Source organism: Lethenteron reissneri, unplaced genomic scaffold (genome assembly GCF_015708825.2).
Source record: "Lethenteron reissneri isolate LAM-NWPU_2019-01 unplaced genomic scaffold, ASM1570882v1 scaffold_216, whole genome shotgun sequence".
NCBI classification, from domain to species: Eukaryota; Metazoa; Chordata; class Hyperoartia; order Petromyzontiformes; family Petromyzontidae; genus Lethenteron; species Lethenteron reissneri.
The window spans coordinates 265,758-282,539 of record NW_026891738.1 but is presented as its reverse complement, the minus strand read 5'-3'; the positions used below and the strand labels follow the sequence as shown (position 1 = coordinate 282,539).

The 16,782-nt window shown below is 46.8% G+C and overlaps 1 protein-coding gene across 1 annotated transcript; it reads left to right on the top strand.

The window, feature by feature from the left end:
* Positions 1–634: 634 nt before the first annotated feature.
* LOC133339753 (serine/threonine-protein phosphatase 1 regulatory subunit 10-like) lies at positions 635–5,448 on the top strand. Its single transcript, XM_061547921.1, has 3 exons — positions 635–734; positions 3,633–3,706; positions 4,349–5,448. The coding sequence occupies exons 1-3, from the start codon at positions 689–691 to the stop codon at positions 4,724–4,726; spliced, it is 498 nt and encodes a 165-aa protein (XP_061403905.1). The 5' UTR covers positions 635–688; the 3' UTR covers positions 4,727–5,448.
* Positions 5,449–16,782: the final 11,334 nt, after the last annotated feature.

Genomic DNA, 16,782 nt, shown 5'->3' with positions numbered 1-16,782 from the left:
TGTCTGTTCTCAACACCAGGTTTGTTGCCAGAAAAAAGTGGAAAAGCTATTCTCATCACTGGATACTACTCACTCTATTGTATGTAGCGTGTGTAGGTATATATGCCTACGTGGGGGTACACATATTTTTTGAGGAAGTGGGGTCGACAATTTTCGGAAACCTTTTAGATCAACTACTTACCCCCCACTTTCTCTAACTTTTTGGGCTTCTGCAAGCCTCTTAAAAATTTGTTGATGGAAAAATGGATAGAAAAAGGGCACGCTGAGCTTTCACAATAGGTTAGTGTTTGTGTATGAAAATGTTATGTTTTACTACTAGTCAGTAGTTTAACTAGTTTAACTACTAGTAGCTAGTACTTGTGTATGTATATGTTGTGTTTTTAATAAACGTTTTGAAATATATTTTTTCCCCGGGCAACGCCGGGTACTTCCCGCGAGTGCATCATATATTAGCAGAGCTTGTTTGTTGTTTTTTTGCTTGTTCACCACCTTTACTGCGTGTGGTTAATGCAGTGACACGAGGTTTCTGATTAGTGTTTGAACATATTAACACCACTCCTTTTTTATTGCCAGAAAGGATGACACCTATTATTATACTATGATTATTATTATGTTGTTTGTATTCATAGGAGGTGATGGCCCGAGTACTCAGCACTACATCTACTGGTCCCCTGTTCTCATCATCCTGATGCTCATCGCGATCGCGTGCCTCATCATTTACCACCGCTACAAAGGTGAGGTGTTATGATCCGACAAAGACAAAGTCCCCCCCCCCGTGTCGCCTGTAACAGTCGATAGGGGCAAGTGCTGTTTGTAGCGAGTAGCAGCAGCGCCTATGAAGGCTACCAGCACTGTGGCACACACAGAGGAGGGAGGGTGGCCAGCACCGTTTCCGGCCGCCTTTGTATCCCCCAATGGCGATCTTTACACACCGCACCAGGTACTCATTTGAGGCTGAGTCGACCTAGCGGAGGCCCAGGACCGTTTCAAATAATCGTCACTGGTGTTGGCCGTGAGCAGGAATCGAACACGGGACGTCAGGTTCGTAGTGCAGTGTAGCACTAACCGCTACACTACCACTCCAACTACACACACAATATACACAACTACACCTACACACACCACACAACCACACATACACTACACAGATACCACACACAAACACACTACACACCTATACACCACAGACACCACACACACTACACACCTATACATCATATAGCTATAACAAGAACAACAACCGCCATTTGCCACTAAGTGGCAGGGACGTCACCACGGCGATTGTCAGGCTATGTGCACGTTGAGGACACTTGAAGTGTCGAACGCCCGCTGGCAGGAGGTCACGGGACAAACCCATGTGCCATGTGTCGACTAAGTGAGATGACTGGCTGATGCACAACCTGGGCCCCTACTGTGCAAACTTGACGAGTTTTATCCACCCGGCGCTCCGCTCATTGTTCTGAGCATCGCTCCTCTGCCCTCCATTGTTGTTGTAGGGCGACTGCCTCCAACTGCCCAGTAGCATCCTTCACGAGCCTCCTCCACCACAGAGGCCGATCTTGACACCGCTTGCACCACTCAGCTCCGCATCCTCTTGTACCACATCACTCCATCTCTTCTATAGCTCATGCGCTCCCATTTAGCCCCCTCTATCTGGCCAAACAAAAGTTGTTTAGGCATAAGGTGGCTGGGCATGCGGGCTACATGACCCAGCCAACTCAGCCTTACCTGCCAGAGGAGCTCACCGATGGGACTTTGTCCAGATTTTTATAGGATATGTGAGCTTCTACCACAATCCAGCCTGGTTAAACCCAGGATGGATCGTAGGCAGACCAGCTTGAGTTTTCTAACCAGCGAAGATGTTCCATTAGGGGGGTCCAAGTTTTGCAAGCGTAGAGAAGGGAGGGCATGACTGTGGCTGATAAGACCTGAAGCTTCGTGTGGAGCGATAGACAAGGTAGCTTCCACACACCATTATGCCGCCAATGAAACGATAATGCCGCTCCACTGAATTCAAACCAGAGCTGGTCATAAGCAAACTGCCCAATAGAGAGTAGATGGGGCGGGGTGTTTGATGGCACAAAATACCAATGCAGGTGCTCATTTTTGATGGGGCGAGCAGCAGCTCCTCCAACTGCTCCTCTGACTGAGCAGCAATCACCACATCATCAGCATATTTAACATGGTTTACCAAAACGGAGGAATCCCTTGACCGCACAAGGGGAATAAATCAGCCTCCCATTGGAGATTCCTCCAGCACAGCCATGGAAGGCTTCTCGAACTACGTGGTTGAAAAATATGTTAAATAATGTTGGAGCCAGAGGACATCCCTGTCGCACACAAAGGTGAACAGGGAATTGCTCTGACTCCCAACCATGTAGTTTTAACCGGGCCTGCCCACCATCATAAAGGTCCTTAATGATCGTGATCAGAGAGTCAGGGACTCCAAAAGCCTGAAGAACAACCCAGAGCCCAGGCCTACTGATGGTATCATAGGCCTTGACCAGGTCAATAAAGCAGAGATGTTGGTCCTATTGGGATTCCAATACATCTCTGCTGTAGCAGACGGACAGAAAATATGGCATCTGTGCGAGGCCGCCCTGGCCTGACACCACATTGAGGCTTTGCGAGCCTCTCCTCAGCGTGCCTAGCAAGGCGATGTTGAATAATCCATGCCAGGACCTTTCCCGGCACACTGAGAGCATTTCGCTTTGGAGATTATTTCTGGTTTCAAACATACACTGCACAATACATACACTACACACACCACACACACCACACACACTACACACACTCACTATGTACTACACTACACACACTCACTAAAAACAGACTCACTACACACACTCACTTAACACACTCACTACACACACACACTACCCACCACACGAACTCCCATGGTCACCGGTCAGCGAAGAAGGGGACGTGACGTGTCAAACTTTCCACGATGTTTTTCCAAGATTACCCACGGCCGTGCGATCTAATTTTTATTTTTATTACCCAGGTGCAAGGCCCCCCACAACTGAGCTGTGTGGCTTCTTTTTCAGACGCGGACCCGGCAATAGAGACCCAGACTCATAGAGACCCACAGAGAGCCAGTCACAAGGATACTCATAGAGACCCACAGGGTCCCAGACTCAAAGAAACCGACGGAGACCCAGATTCATAGAGAACCACAGAGACCCAGACTCATAGATACCCACAGAGATGCAGACTCAAAGAAACCGACGGAGATCCATACTCATAGAGACCCACAGAGACCCATACTCATCAATACCCATACTAAAACTAAACTCAATTTATTTCCTGCGTACCAGGCGAGGTAGTTAACATATCCTAGCCATAGTGCTTGTTTTGGCCCCTGGATCTAACCCACGACCTCTTGTATCCCAGGCGAGGTAGTTAACATCTCGCCGTAAATAACTGCAAGAGCTCATTCGAGTTGCTTGACGTTGGGCATAGTCGGCTTCATTCTGCACCTCTCCATCAATCACTGAGCCCCGTTGTTCCCCGAAGGACGACTGCGTTTTCTGAATCTCCCTTACTGTGATAAACAACAACATCAACGACAACGACGATGATGCAGCTGTTGTTGTTGTCGTAGTCAATTGTAATTTGTATTCGTCCTGCAGCTCGGAGGATGTCGTCACCGCCACGCCCGCCGCCACCACAGCAGCCGCTCGCCTCCTGCAAGACACCACAAGAGGTAAAGAGTGCGGGGCTCAGATCAGCTCAAGGATTCTGTTGGAACGGAGGAGGCTGCCATAGCCTCTGGTGTGGGCCAATCAGTTTCAAGGGCAATGCCTACGTTATTATTATTTTATTAATCACCATACGTAGAATGATTGTAATCGAAGGATGTTTAGGGTTGCATTGTCCATGTACTGTTCATGTTTAGGTGATGTGCTCTGCTCTTACCACCGGTGGCAGCGGAGACGAGGCCATGCAGGAGGCTGATGTAGCCTCTGCTGTGGGCCAATTAGTTTCAAAGACGGTGCCCACTCTTGTTATAATGAAATTATACTTAGGATTGCACCCCTGCTGTCAGTCATTTCAGACGCGGGACAACCCCTCGGAGGTTGCAGGAGGAAGAGGGTGGTGCCTTACGCAGCACTGTACAATGCATACACTATTAATATTATTATAGGTATAAGTATCATCATAATCAAAGGATATTTGGATTTGAATTGTACTTGTACTGTTCACATTTTAAGGCGTTGATATCTGCGCTAAAACTGGTCGGTCTAGGCCTCTCAATTTCAAGGCAGATTGCGAACATCATCATGATTATCATCGTCACTGTCATCGAAGCGTGTTCAGGTTTGCATCTCGCCATCCGTTGTTTCAGGCGCGGGACCACTCGGACGGGGAGGGGGTGACTTACGCATCGCTCGACGACCACGCCCTCAACCCCTCCCGCGCTGCTCAATCCTCCCGCGGTCACCTCGGCCCCGGCTCCCGCGACCCCTCCCACGTGATCTACGCCTCCCTGCAGGGCGACGGCGGCGGCTACGGCGGCGACGACAGCGACGTCGTTGCCTATGCGGCGCTCGACCAGTGGGCGCTGAACCGCCGAGGCCCGGGTCCGACCCCTCACGCGGGACATGGCGGAGTGGGTCGCGGCGCCGACGGCGACTCTGACCGCGTCGAGTACGCCCGAGTGGTCGTCGGGGCGACGGACCGCAGAGGTCGCGGAGGTCGCAATGGTCACAAAGGTCAAGTTTAGGGTGACTGGGTGGGGGGGGGGAGGTCACGGAGGTCGTGGAGGTCACAAAAGTCATTGGCAAGATCACGGAAGTCACGGTCATGGATGTTACAACGGTCACAAGGGTCACAGAGGTCAAGGTCGGGTGATGGGCAAAGTGGTGAATGTTACAGAGTGAAGGTCACGAATGTCGATGTGGTCGGGATGGCTGATGGGAAGGAGTTTGAAAATAATTTGGATGTGATGAAGTGAGGAAGTAGCCCCATCGGTGGAGAGAGGCCTCGAAAAATGATTGGTCGGGAGGCGAGGTTCAAAAGGGGGTCGGAGGAGAGATTCAAAACCGCAAAAAGGCGGATAAGCAAAGGTTCGATGGTGGAGGCAACCATAATGGAGGGGTTTTTTTGGGTTAGATCGCGTAAATATAGAAATGTGGCGTTAAAACCTGCCACCACCCGACACAGCCAACTGGTAAGGGTTGTCACATAAACAGAACGTGGCCAACTCGTCACTATTACAGCACTAGTGTTTAGTGTATAGTGTAGTGTATAATGTAGTATACTAGTACAGCACACCGGTGTATTGGAGAGCCAAGCCACAACATTTGCTCTCTGAGCATGGCGTTTCGCCAGTAATTACAACCAGCTTCATCAGGCGAAAGACAGATTTGTGGAGAAGCCCACCTGTTTCGTTCCTCACAAACAGAGAGGTGCAGATGTGGTGGCCAAGCTTCTACGCTCTTGCGCAAAGTGGGGGGGGGGGGGGGGTGGAGGCGATTATTGACGACCTTCGGGTGGAGGTGGACGAGCGTTGGCCGAGAGGGGTGGGGACGAGCGAAGCTTCAAGAGAGCATGGGGGGGGGGGCTCGACAGGGAGGCGGAGTGAACGATCTTCAAAAGCAGCAAGGAAGAAGCGCCCAGCTCCGCCCCGCCCCCCAGAGCCGATTGTCGGCGCTGTCGGCAGTCCTTACGAACGCGTTCATGATGGTTGACGGTCGAGTCGAAGTGTTCACAGTTGTTATCGGCTCGAGACGACGAATGTGGAAAAAAATTTTAGGGCACATACAAAAAAATTAAGACAAAGATCCCACGTATATCCACACATCACAAGATGGCCGCCTCCTCACTCGCTGTGGATAGCAAGCGAGGAGGCGACCCGAGTGGCGAATGTGTGAGGAAATTAGTGTGTGTGAGGGGTTAGGGGATGAGTGTGTGAGGGAATGAGTGTGTGAGGGGTTAGGGGTTGACAATGGTCGTGGTGGAGTCTCAGCACTGCGGCCTGGTGCTCCGGGGAGCCTCGGTCTCGCTTGGCTCGGCGGCAGGGTTCGGCTTGCCCTGGTCCGGCCGGAGCTCCGAGGCCGGGGCCGCTTCAGGCTCGGAGGATAAGGGATGAGGCGCTGGGCATGCGTGCGGCCTCGGCGGCCCCGAAAGAGGCAGCAGCTCCCGCATCTCTCTGCCAAAGAGAAGCTCCTACAACGACGCAGCCTCTTGGCCGTGATGGCGTGCGGTGGGCGAGAGGCACGAGCCGACGGAGCCGAGGGAGCCGAGGGGAGGAGGCCGTGATACACTCACTCATCTTACACTGACTTACTCACATTTCATACACTGACTCACTCACATATCATACACTCACTCACACAACCCCACTGACCCATTCACTCATCATACACTAATTCACTCATCATACACACTCACTCATCACACGCTGACTCATTCGCACATCATACACCCAATGACACTACTACTGACTCACGCATCATACGCTGACTCACACATCATACACTCACACTACTACTGACTCACATCATACACTGGGAGTGTTATGCTGCCAGCTATGGCTGCAAAATTTGGGCATACATGTTTTATATATCGTTTATTGTTACATTCAAATCACAGATCCGATGATTACTGTTGTTACATTGTTTTTATAGCGTCATTTTGGTGATTTATAAAACATATGGGTAATCTAAATTGTATTATGGTTGTTATTGTTTGACTTGTACCAGATGGAAATTCATCTGGTACAGCTATTGAAGGCTTCACGAACTACGTGGTCGAAATATATGTTAAATAATGTTGGAGCCAGAGGACATCCCTGTTGCACCCCAAAGTGAACAGGGAATGGCTCCAACTCCCGGCCACGTAGTTTTACCCGGGCCCGCTCACCATCATGAAGGTCCTTAATAAACGTTAGCAGCGGGTCAGTGACTCCGAAAGCACGAAGAACAACCCAGAGCCCAGGCCTACTGATGGTATTATAGGCCTTGACCAGGTCAATCAAGCAGAGATGTAGGTCTTGTTGGAATTCCCTACACCTCTGCTGTAGGACTGCCCTTTCCTGTAACCACATTGGGGCTCTGCAAGCCTCTCCTCAGAAAGCCTGGCAAGGCGGTGTTGAATAATCCTTGTCAGGACTTTTCCCGGCACACTGAGGAGTGAGATGCCCCTGTAGTTGTTACAGTCTGTGCGGTCTCTCTTCTTAAAGATAGGGACCACCAGGGCATCCTTACAGTCCTGTGGAACCGGTCCAGTGGTCCAGGCTGTTGATGTGATGTCATGTAGGGCAGTCTGTGCACAAACGCCACCCTCCCTCAGCATTTCACTTGGGAGATCATCTCTGCCCGGTGCCTTTCCTGGTCACACGCTCTGGATAGCCTTCAGTACTTCCTCCACACACATACACAACAACAACCGCCATTTGCCACTAAGTGGCGGTGACGTCACCACTACGCTTGTGCCAGGCCATGTGCACCTTGAGGCCACGTGAAGTGTCGAACGCCCGCTGGCAGGAGGTCACGGAGCAGACCCAGTTGCCACGGGTCGACTGACCGAGATGACTGGCTGATGCACCACCTGTGCCCCCTACTGTACCAACTTGCTGTGCTTTAGCCACCCGGCGTTCCGCTCGTTGTTGTGAGCGTCGCTCCTCCACCCTCCGTTGTTGTTGGAGGGCGACTGCCTCCAACTGCCCAGTAGCGTCCTTCACGAGCCTCCTCCACAGAGGCCGATCTTGACACCGCTGGTACCAGTCATCGGCAAGTCCACTCAGCTCCACGTCCTCCTGTACCACATCACTCCATCTCTTCTCTAGCCCGTGCCGCGCACCTTTAGCCCTCTCGATCCGGCCGAACAAAAGCTGTTTAGGCATGCGGTGGCTGGGCATGCGGGCTACATGACCCAGCCACACGCATACATATGTAATAATACTCTTGGAGACGGCTTGTGGAATCGGTCCTTTTATTTACTTATCTCAGTTCACAAGCACTCCACGTTGCTGGCAGGCAACGGGAAGTGGGCAGACAGATCGCAAATCAATTTATAACATTTTTGACATGCGTTTTTCTGGATTTTTTTGTTGTCATTCTGTCTCTCACTGATCAAATAAACCTACCATTAAAATTATAGTCTGGTCATTTCTTTGTCAGTGAGCAAACGTACAAAATCAGCAGGGGATCAAATATTTTTTTTCCCTCACTGTACATATACTCTCATATACTCACACACATGTAGTGAACGACTTCCGACACACGTCAAGTAGAAGGATTCTTATTTATTAAGATTAAACAGAGCGATACACTTCATAACGTGTCTACACCTCGGCTGTCCAAACACGCTGTTCCTGCAGCTACGCTGGCTGGTCGACGAGCGTAGTGGCGGCGACGGAGATTCTCTTGCAGACGAACAGCCACGTGGTCAAAGCCGAAAAGATCACGACGGCAGCGACGCAACCAGGACCCAGACTCCACACTAACAGCTCCTTATATCTGTCTAGCGCGATGCCAAGCTCCACCTCTGGCCACGCCCCCTTTCCCAAACCTACGAGTTGGTTCCCGGAGCTTCTCGACTAAATCCGCCCTTGACCTTTACCCCAGACACACCCCTTCATAATGAGGCATTGCGCAATATAGCTATAACCGTAATTACCCCTACCGGCCGGCAGGTGTCACCCTGTCATTACTTTAGTATGGGTCTCTATGGGTCTATATGGGTATATGTGGATCTCTATGGGTCTCTATGATTATGTGTATCTATTGGTTTATATTGGTCTATAAGAGTATCGGTTTAGATGGTGTAAAATGTATGTAAATTGTTTTATGTTTGCAGTGAATAGTGTAGTCTAAAATATAGAGTAGTGTATAGTGTATAGTAGTGCAGTGAATAGTGTAGTGTATAGTGTAATGTATAGTATTGTAGTGTATAGTGTAGTATATAGTTGTGCAGTGTATTGTGTACTTTTGTATTGTAGTGTAGTATATATCAGTATGGTATAAAGTAGTGTATAGTAGTGTAGTGTATCGTAGAATGCATTGTAGTGCATAGTGTAGTGTATAGTGTATTGTGTAGTGTATAATGTAATGTATAGTAGTGTACAGAATAGTATAGGGTAGTGTACAGTGTAGTGTATACTGAAGTGTAAAATAGTGTAGTGTATACTATAGTATGCAATGGAGTATATAGTGTAGTGTATAGTGTAGTATATTGTAGTGCAGTGTATAGTGTAGTGTATAGTAGTGTAGTATATATCAGTATATTGTAGGATAATGTAGTGTATAGTAGTGTATTATAGAATAGATTGTAGTGTATAGTGTAGTGTATAATAGTGTAGTGTGTAATGTAGTGTAAAGTGTAGTGTATAGTAGTGTATAGTATAGTAGTGTAGTGTGTAGTATATAGCTGTGTAGTGAGTAATTTAGTGTATAGTGTAGTGTTTAGCATTTTAGTGTGTAGTGTCGTGTACAGTGTAGTGTATAGCCCGGGGTATTGGGGGGCGGAGCCCAGTATGGGGGCATATGGGAGGGCCCGCCGTTCACCTCGGGTCCAATCGGAAGCGAGGTGAATGGGGGTGGAGCCAGCAGGGCGCTACGGGAAGTCCGGATCTGACGGTCCGGAAGCAGAGGAGACAGGATCACGTGGGAAAGGGGATATCGGTGGGAGCCCGGAAGGGCTCCGTGTCAGTTGTTGGAGTGAAGAAGCTGGACCACTCTTAATTTGGAGCTTTCGTGACTGCAGGAATTACTCTTTGGTTATTTTGGTAAAGTCAAAGAGTAAGCTGGACCACGTTTGGTGGCCGGAGGGGATCCGCGCCATCAGCCACGTAGCTGGAGGAGCTTCGGCACATCCGTCGGCCAGCGATGTGCAGAGTGGGGGAGCGAGAGGACTGACGAGGGAGCGCGTGCGGGGCGCGCGTGAGGAGACGCTGGTCCGCTGTCAGGACCAGCGGGGTGCGAGCAAGAAGCTAAATAAAGAGCAACGGAGACCAGCAGTGTGTGACGAAGTCCTTTATTACAAGTGTATAGATAAGTGTAGTGTATAGTCCTCTAGGAGGGGGATCTGCCTTCACTGGACTCGTTAATCCAATCAAATTACGAACTACGATTAAAATCATATAATTAAATGAACCAGTTATGTTCGTTATTCTTGGAGATGATTTATGTACAAATCGCACAGGGTGCTTAAACCGAACAATACTTTGCTCTGGTTAATCCGAAATCTATGTGCTCGCATCATCTACAGTACTTTAGTTGCAATACCTTTACACAAGGTGGGGCAGAGTTTGATTGGCGTTGATTGGCTTTCGCTCTATCATCCACTTAATGTTCTGAGTTTGATTGATTGGCTGTGGCTTTGCTATCATCCACCTAGTGGGTGGAATTTGATTGATGTCTGATTGATTGTGGCTCTGCTGTCCACTCAGCGGGTGGAGTTTGATTGAGGTATGTGTTATTGTGTCAGACTCTGTGTCAATGAATCAGCCTATGGGTCTCTTTGTGAGTCTGTGGGTCTCTGTGTGACTGTATGGGTCTATGTATAAGTATATGTGTCTCTATGTGAGTCTACGGTTCGTTACGTGAGTCTAGGGGTCCCTGTGTGAGCCAGTAGGTCTCTGTGTGAGTCTATTAGTCGGAATGTGAGTTGATGGGTCTTTGTGTGAGTAAATTGGTCTCAATGTGAGTCTGTGTCTTTTTGTAAATCTATGGATTTCTAATGGTCGTTGTGTTGCTCTGTGGGTCTCTGTGCGAGTCTAAGGGTCTCTGTGTGAGCCTATGGCTCGTTTTGTGTGTGTCCATGGCTCTCTCTGTGAGTCTATGGCTCTCTCTGTGAGTCTATGGCTCTCTCTGTGAGTCTATGGGTATCTGCGTGAGTCTTTGGGTCTATGTGTGAGTCTATGGTTTTCTCTATTATTCTATGCGTCTCTGCATGAGTCTATCGTTCAAATTGTTTTCGCATAAGGGGTATCTGAGTGATTATATGGTTCTATGTGTGGTACATCGATGGGCCTCTGCGTGAGTCTATATAACTCTTTCTGAGTCTAGCGGTCTCCGTATTTATTTACCGGTTTATGTATAAGTCTATGGGTCTCTAAGTGAGACTATGGATCTCTGTGTGCATCTGTGTCTCTTTTTGTGAGTCTATGGATCCCTGCATGAGTAAATGGGTCTATGTGTGAGTCTATGGGTCTTTTGTGATTCTATGGGTCTATGTGTGAGTGTATGGGTCTCTGTGTAAGTCTATTTGACTATATGTGTGTCTATAGGTCTGTTTGTGAGTCTATGGCTATCTCTGTTAGTCTATGGGTGTCTACGTGATTTTATGGGTCTCTGCGTGAGACTATGGTTCTGTCTGTTAGTTTATGTGACTCTAAGTGAGTCGAGGGGTCTCTGTATTTATTTACGGGTCTCTGTGTAAGTTTATGGGTCTTTATGCGAGGCTATCGGTCGCCGTGTTAGTCTACGGGGCTCTGTTTTAAACTCCTTTTGAGTCTCTGGGTCTTTCTGTGAGTCTCTGGGTTTCTAAGTGAGTCGATGGATCTGTGTGTGCATTTTCGTGTCTCTGTGTGCGTCTATGAATCCCTGCGTGAGTCGATGAGACTCTGTACGAGACAATTTGTCTCTGTCTGAGGTTAATGGGTCTTTTGTGACTCTATGGGTCTCTGTTTGAGTCTTTATTTTGTTTGTGAGTCTATGGGTTTCTGCGTGATTCTATTGGTCTCTACATGAGACTATGGTCTCATTGTTAGTCTAAGTGACTCTGTGTGAGTCTATGGTCTATTTATTAGGCTAAGGGGTCTCTGATTGATTCTAAGGTTCTAAGTGTGGTAAATCGGTGGATCTGTGTGTGATTATTGTGTTCTCTGTGTGCATCAATGTGTATCTGTGTGAGTCCATGGGTCTTTGTTTGGGTCTATGGATTTCGTGTGATTTTATCAGTCTTTGTGTGAGTCTATTAGTCGCTGTTAAAAAAAATCTGTGGGTTTTTTGTGTGAGTCTTTTGGTCTCTACTTGAGTCTTGTGTGGCTATTTGTGAGTCTGTGCCCTGTAAAGGCTATACGTGGTTTCTTTGTCTTTGCTTGAGTTTATGGGTTTTTGTGCAAGGCTATGGGTCTCTTTGTGAGTCTATGGTTCTATATGTAAGTCTCTGGCTCTCTTTATAAGTCTACGGTGTATATGTGTGAGTAATTCTGGTCTCAGTGTCTTCATGTTCTGTAAATGTAGATGTGACTGGTTCTTCACGTTCTGCAGATGTAGATGCCACTGGTTCTGCATGTTCTAAAAATGTGGATGCCCCTGGTTATTCACGTTCGCAGATGTAAATCCCACTGGTTCTTCGCGTTCTATAGATGTAGATGTCACTGGTTCTTCACGTTCTGTAGACGTAGATACCACTGGTTCTTCACGTTCTGCATATGTACATGCCACCGGTTTTTCATGTTCTGCAGATGTAGGTGCCACTGGTTCTCATGTTCTGCAGCTGTAGATGCCATTGGTTCTTCATGTTCTGCAGATGTAGATGCCACTGGTTCTACATGCTCGGCAGATGTAGATGCCACTGGTTCTTCATGTTCTGCAGCTGTATATGCCACTGGTTCTTCATGTTCTTCAGATGTAGGTGCCACTGGTTCTGCATGTTCTGCAGATGTATATGCCACTGGTTCTTCATGTTCTGCAGGTGTAGATGCCATTGGTTCTTCATGTTCTGCAGATGTAGATGTCACTGGTTCTACATGTTCTGCAGATGTAGATGCCACTGGTTCTTCATGTTCTGCAGCTGTATATGCCACTGGTTCATCATGTTCTTCAAATGTAGATGTCACTGGTTCTGCATGTTCTGCATATGTAGATGCCACTTGTTCTTCACGTTCTACAGATGTAGATGCCACTGGTTCTTCTCTATGATTATGGGTCTCAATGGGTATCTATGGGTCTCTGTGGAAATCTCTCGGTCTCTGGATCTCTAGTGTTTCTATATAAATTTCTCCCATTATGGGTCTTTTGCTGACTATGATTATGGGTCTATTTTTGATGTCTATGGGTCTCTGTGAGTTCTTTATGAGTCTAAGTGTCTCTGTGGGTCTCTCTGGGTTTCTTTGGGTATGGGTCTGTATTGATCTCTGTGGGTGTCTATGATTATGGGTTTCCGTGGGTCTCTCTGAGTATGGGTCTCTGTGGGTCTCTGTGATTATGTATTTTCGTGGGTCTCTATGGGTCATCATGGGTATGGGTCTGTATTGGTCTCTATGGGTCTCTTTGGCTCTCTATGGAAGTCTGTGGGTCTCTATGAGTTTCTATGAGTATGGGTCTCTTGTTCTATATAGGGCTCTATGGGTCTGTATCAGTCTCAATGAGTATGCATCTCTTTGGGTCTGTATGGGTTTTCATGATTATGGGTCTCTGTGGGTCTTCATGATTTGGGGAATCTATGGGTTTCTGTGCGTCTCTATGAGTATGGATCTCCGTGGGTCTCTATGAGTAATGGTCTCTTTGGGTATCTTTGGGTCTCTGTGGGTACCTGTGGGTCTCTGTCAGTATGGGTATCTGTGTGCTCTGTGGGCCTCTTTGATTATGGGTCTCTATGGGTATGTATGAGTATGGGTCTCTGTGGGTCTCAGTTAGAGTCTATGAGTATGGGTCTCTGTGGGTCTCTATGAGCATTGGTCTATTTGAGTGTCTATGGCTCTGTATGAGAATTGGTATTTCTGGATCTGCATGGGTATCTATGAGTGTGGGTCTCCGTGGATCTCTATGAGTATGGGTCTTTGTTGGTCTGTATTATTGTGGGTTTCTGTGGTTCTCTATTAGTATGGATTTCTGTGGTTCTCTATTAGTAATGGGGTTCTGTTGGTCTCTATTATTGTGGGTTTCTGTCGGCCCCCATTAGTATGTATTTTCGTGGTTCACTACTAGTTTGGGTTTAGGTGGGTCTCTATTTATATGGATTTGTGTGGGACTTTATTAGTATGGATTTCTGTGGGTCTCTATTAGTATAGATCTATGTGCGTCTCTAATAGTATGGGTTTTGTGTGGGTGTGAGCGGGTGATGGGAGTGAGCGGGTGATGGGAGTGAGCGGGTGATGGAAGTGAGCGGGTGTATCCTCGTCTTCATCTTCTTCATCATAATCTGCCTCCTTCTTCTGCCACCTCCTCCTTTCCTGCTTTCCGCTCCTACAGAAGAAGACTCAACAGCCAATCAACATCAATCAAACTCTGACCCACTAAGTGTCTATCAGAGCCACAGCTAATCAGACATCAATCAAACACTGCCCACTAAGTGGATGATAGCAAAGCCACAGCCAATCAGACATCAATCAGACTCCGCCCCACCCTGTGTGTAAAGACATTGCAATTGCTGTTCTGTAAGGGGAGGGCTTCGCGTGGATTTCGGATCAACCGGACAAGCGGCGTATTCCCTTCACTTCGAGTCCACACGCGACGACTTGCACACAAACCGCGTCCAGCAATGACAATGCATCGCTTAGTTATTAGGTTATTGATTAAATGTGGTCTTTTAGAGGTAGAACAAGAAGATGAAGGCGACGACATCCCCGTGGGTTTGTGAATTTATGCCAAAATCTCGATCGCGCGGTTAATCTGCAAACGCGGATGATCGGTTAGCCTCACTGTGTCGGTACATTCAACACGTGAGAGGCTTTCGCTAAGTGACGTTTTCCATAAAAGGATGACAATAACAAGAGAATAGACACATCCACACTAACTGTAGGGAGTGGTGGTCTCGTACTCTATTCTACGAACCCGGCGAGCCGAGTTCGATCTCTGATCACGTCCAGCAACACCGGTGACGAATACCTGAACTTGTCCTGGGCCTCATTCCCTAGCTCGACTCAGCCTCAAATGAGTAACTGTTGCTGTGATAGTGTAGTAAACAATCGCCACCGGGGAGACAAAGGCGGCCGGGAATGGTGCTGGCCACCCACCAACTCGCGTGCTACAGCGCCGGCCTTTACAGGCGCTGCTACTGGCTAACAGCACTTGCCCCAATGGTCTGTTGAGGCTACAAGCGGCGGGATCTTTGTCTTTGTGTGAGTGGAACGTGGAAAAGTGGTCAACAGTGATCGTCATAGGAACGTTTGGTGTTGTTTTACTGTAGTAATAATAACAATGAAGTATGGAACCCGAGTTTAAAGGTTGTCGACATTGTCAATGTCTTATCCATATTCTTGGTTCATTCGGTAAAGTCACGTATATAGAAAATAAAAATAATGAAAATTATTCAAATAAAAAAATGAAGGATAAATTGAAAATAATAAAAGCAAAAAACCGACGACGTTTCGATCGCAACACAAGTGGTCTTCATCAGGTGGAAAGAAAAGAGATTTAAAAAAAATGTAAGTCAAAATTGATCTTTTCCCTGCAGTTTCACATTCAGCTCATTCATGTGTGAAAATATGTCCACAGCAAACGCAAAGTCACTCAGCCAGTTCTTGTCGCTTAGCTCAGGGAATTCGTCAGATTTCCCCATCAACTCCAAAAATGCGATGATGTCCTCTTTCAGCTCCCACACTCGTTGTAACACTTTCCCCAAATTTCGATTTAAAGCTTTCGTGACTGCAGGGATTCATCTTCTTGGTTCTTTCGGTAAAGTCACGTAGAATGAAAATAATAAAATAATAAAAATACATATAATTTTATAATGTTTTTTTTTTTATTTTATTATTTCCATTTGGTTCTTTCGGTAAAGTCACGTAGAATGGAAATAATAAAATAATAAAAATAAATAACATTTTATTATGTTTTATTTTTTTATTTTTTTATTTCCATTCTACATGACTTTACCGGTAAAGTCACGTAGAATGGAAATAATAAAATAATAAAAAGAAATAAAATTTTATTATGCTTTATTTTATTATTTTATTATTTCCATTCTACGTGACTTTACCGAAAGAACCAAGAAGACTTTCCCCAAACTTAACCAGCGGACACAAGAGTGGTACAGCAAGTCCTGATGATCCGCATCAGTTTCCTCTAGGAAGGTAATAAACTGACGGTGCTGAAGTCCCCTTGCTCGTATAAAGCTCACAAGTTTTACGACTGGATTCACGACATGATTAAGCTGCAATACAGACTTACACAGGGATTCCTGATGGATGATGCAGTGAAGGAAAACAAGATCCTGGACAGGGTTTTCCTCTTTCACTTTATCCTGGATTCTTTTCAGCAGCCCAACATTTTTTCCAGTTAAATTTGGCGATCCATCCGTTGTGACATTGACAATTTTACTCCAAGGTAGCGTCATTCTTTCGATGACAGCAGATACCTGGTTATACAAGTCCTCTCCCCGCGTTGTTCCTTTCAGGGACTCCATGGTCAAAAACTCCTCTGTTATCGCAAAACTGTCGTCAATACCTCGGATAAAAATGAGGAGTTGAGCAGTGTCTTTTACGTCCGTACTTTCATCCAGTGCTAGTGAATATAATTCAAACGAATCAGACTTTTGTTTAATTGACTGGCTATATTTTGTATCAATCAGTTCCACACGGCGAGTCACAGTCCTGCGTGATAAGCTGACTTTTTCAAATGTGCTTTTGATCTCCGGACACAAGATGTCTGCTGTCTGTACCATGCATTCTTTTACAAACTTGCCTTCGGAGAAAGTGGTAATGAGTGGTAATGTTGGTGAGAAGAAGGTTTTAAAGAAAATTTAAATCGAAGTGAAGAAGGAAATTATTGAAAAGTTTGTATAATTAATGATTTTTCAAACTTTAATTATGTTTTCTGTGCTTAAAACTCTTTAAAAAACGGTGGGGTCTAGAACGGACTCGTGAAATTCGGAGAGAACTCGGAGTTA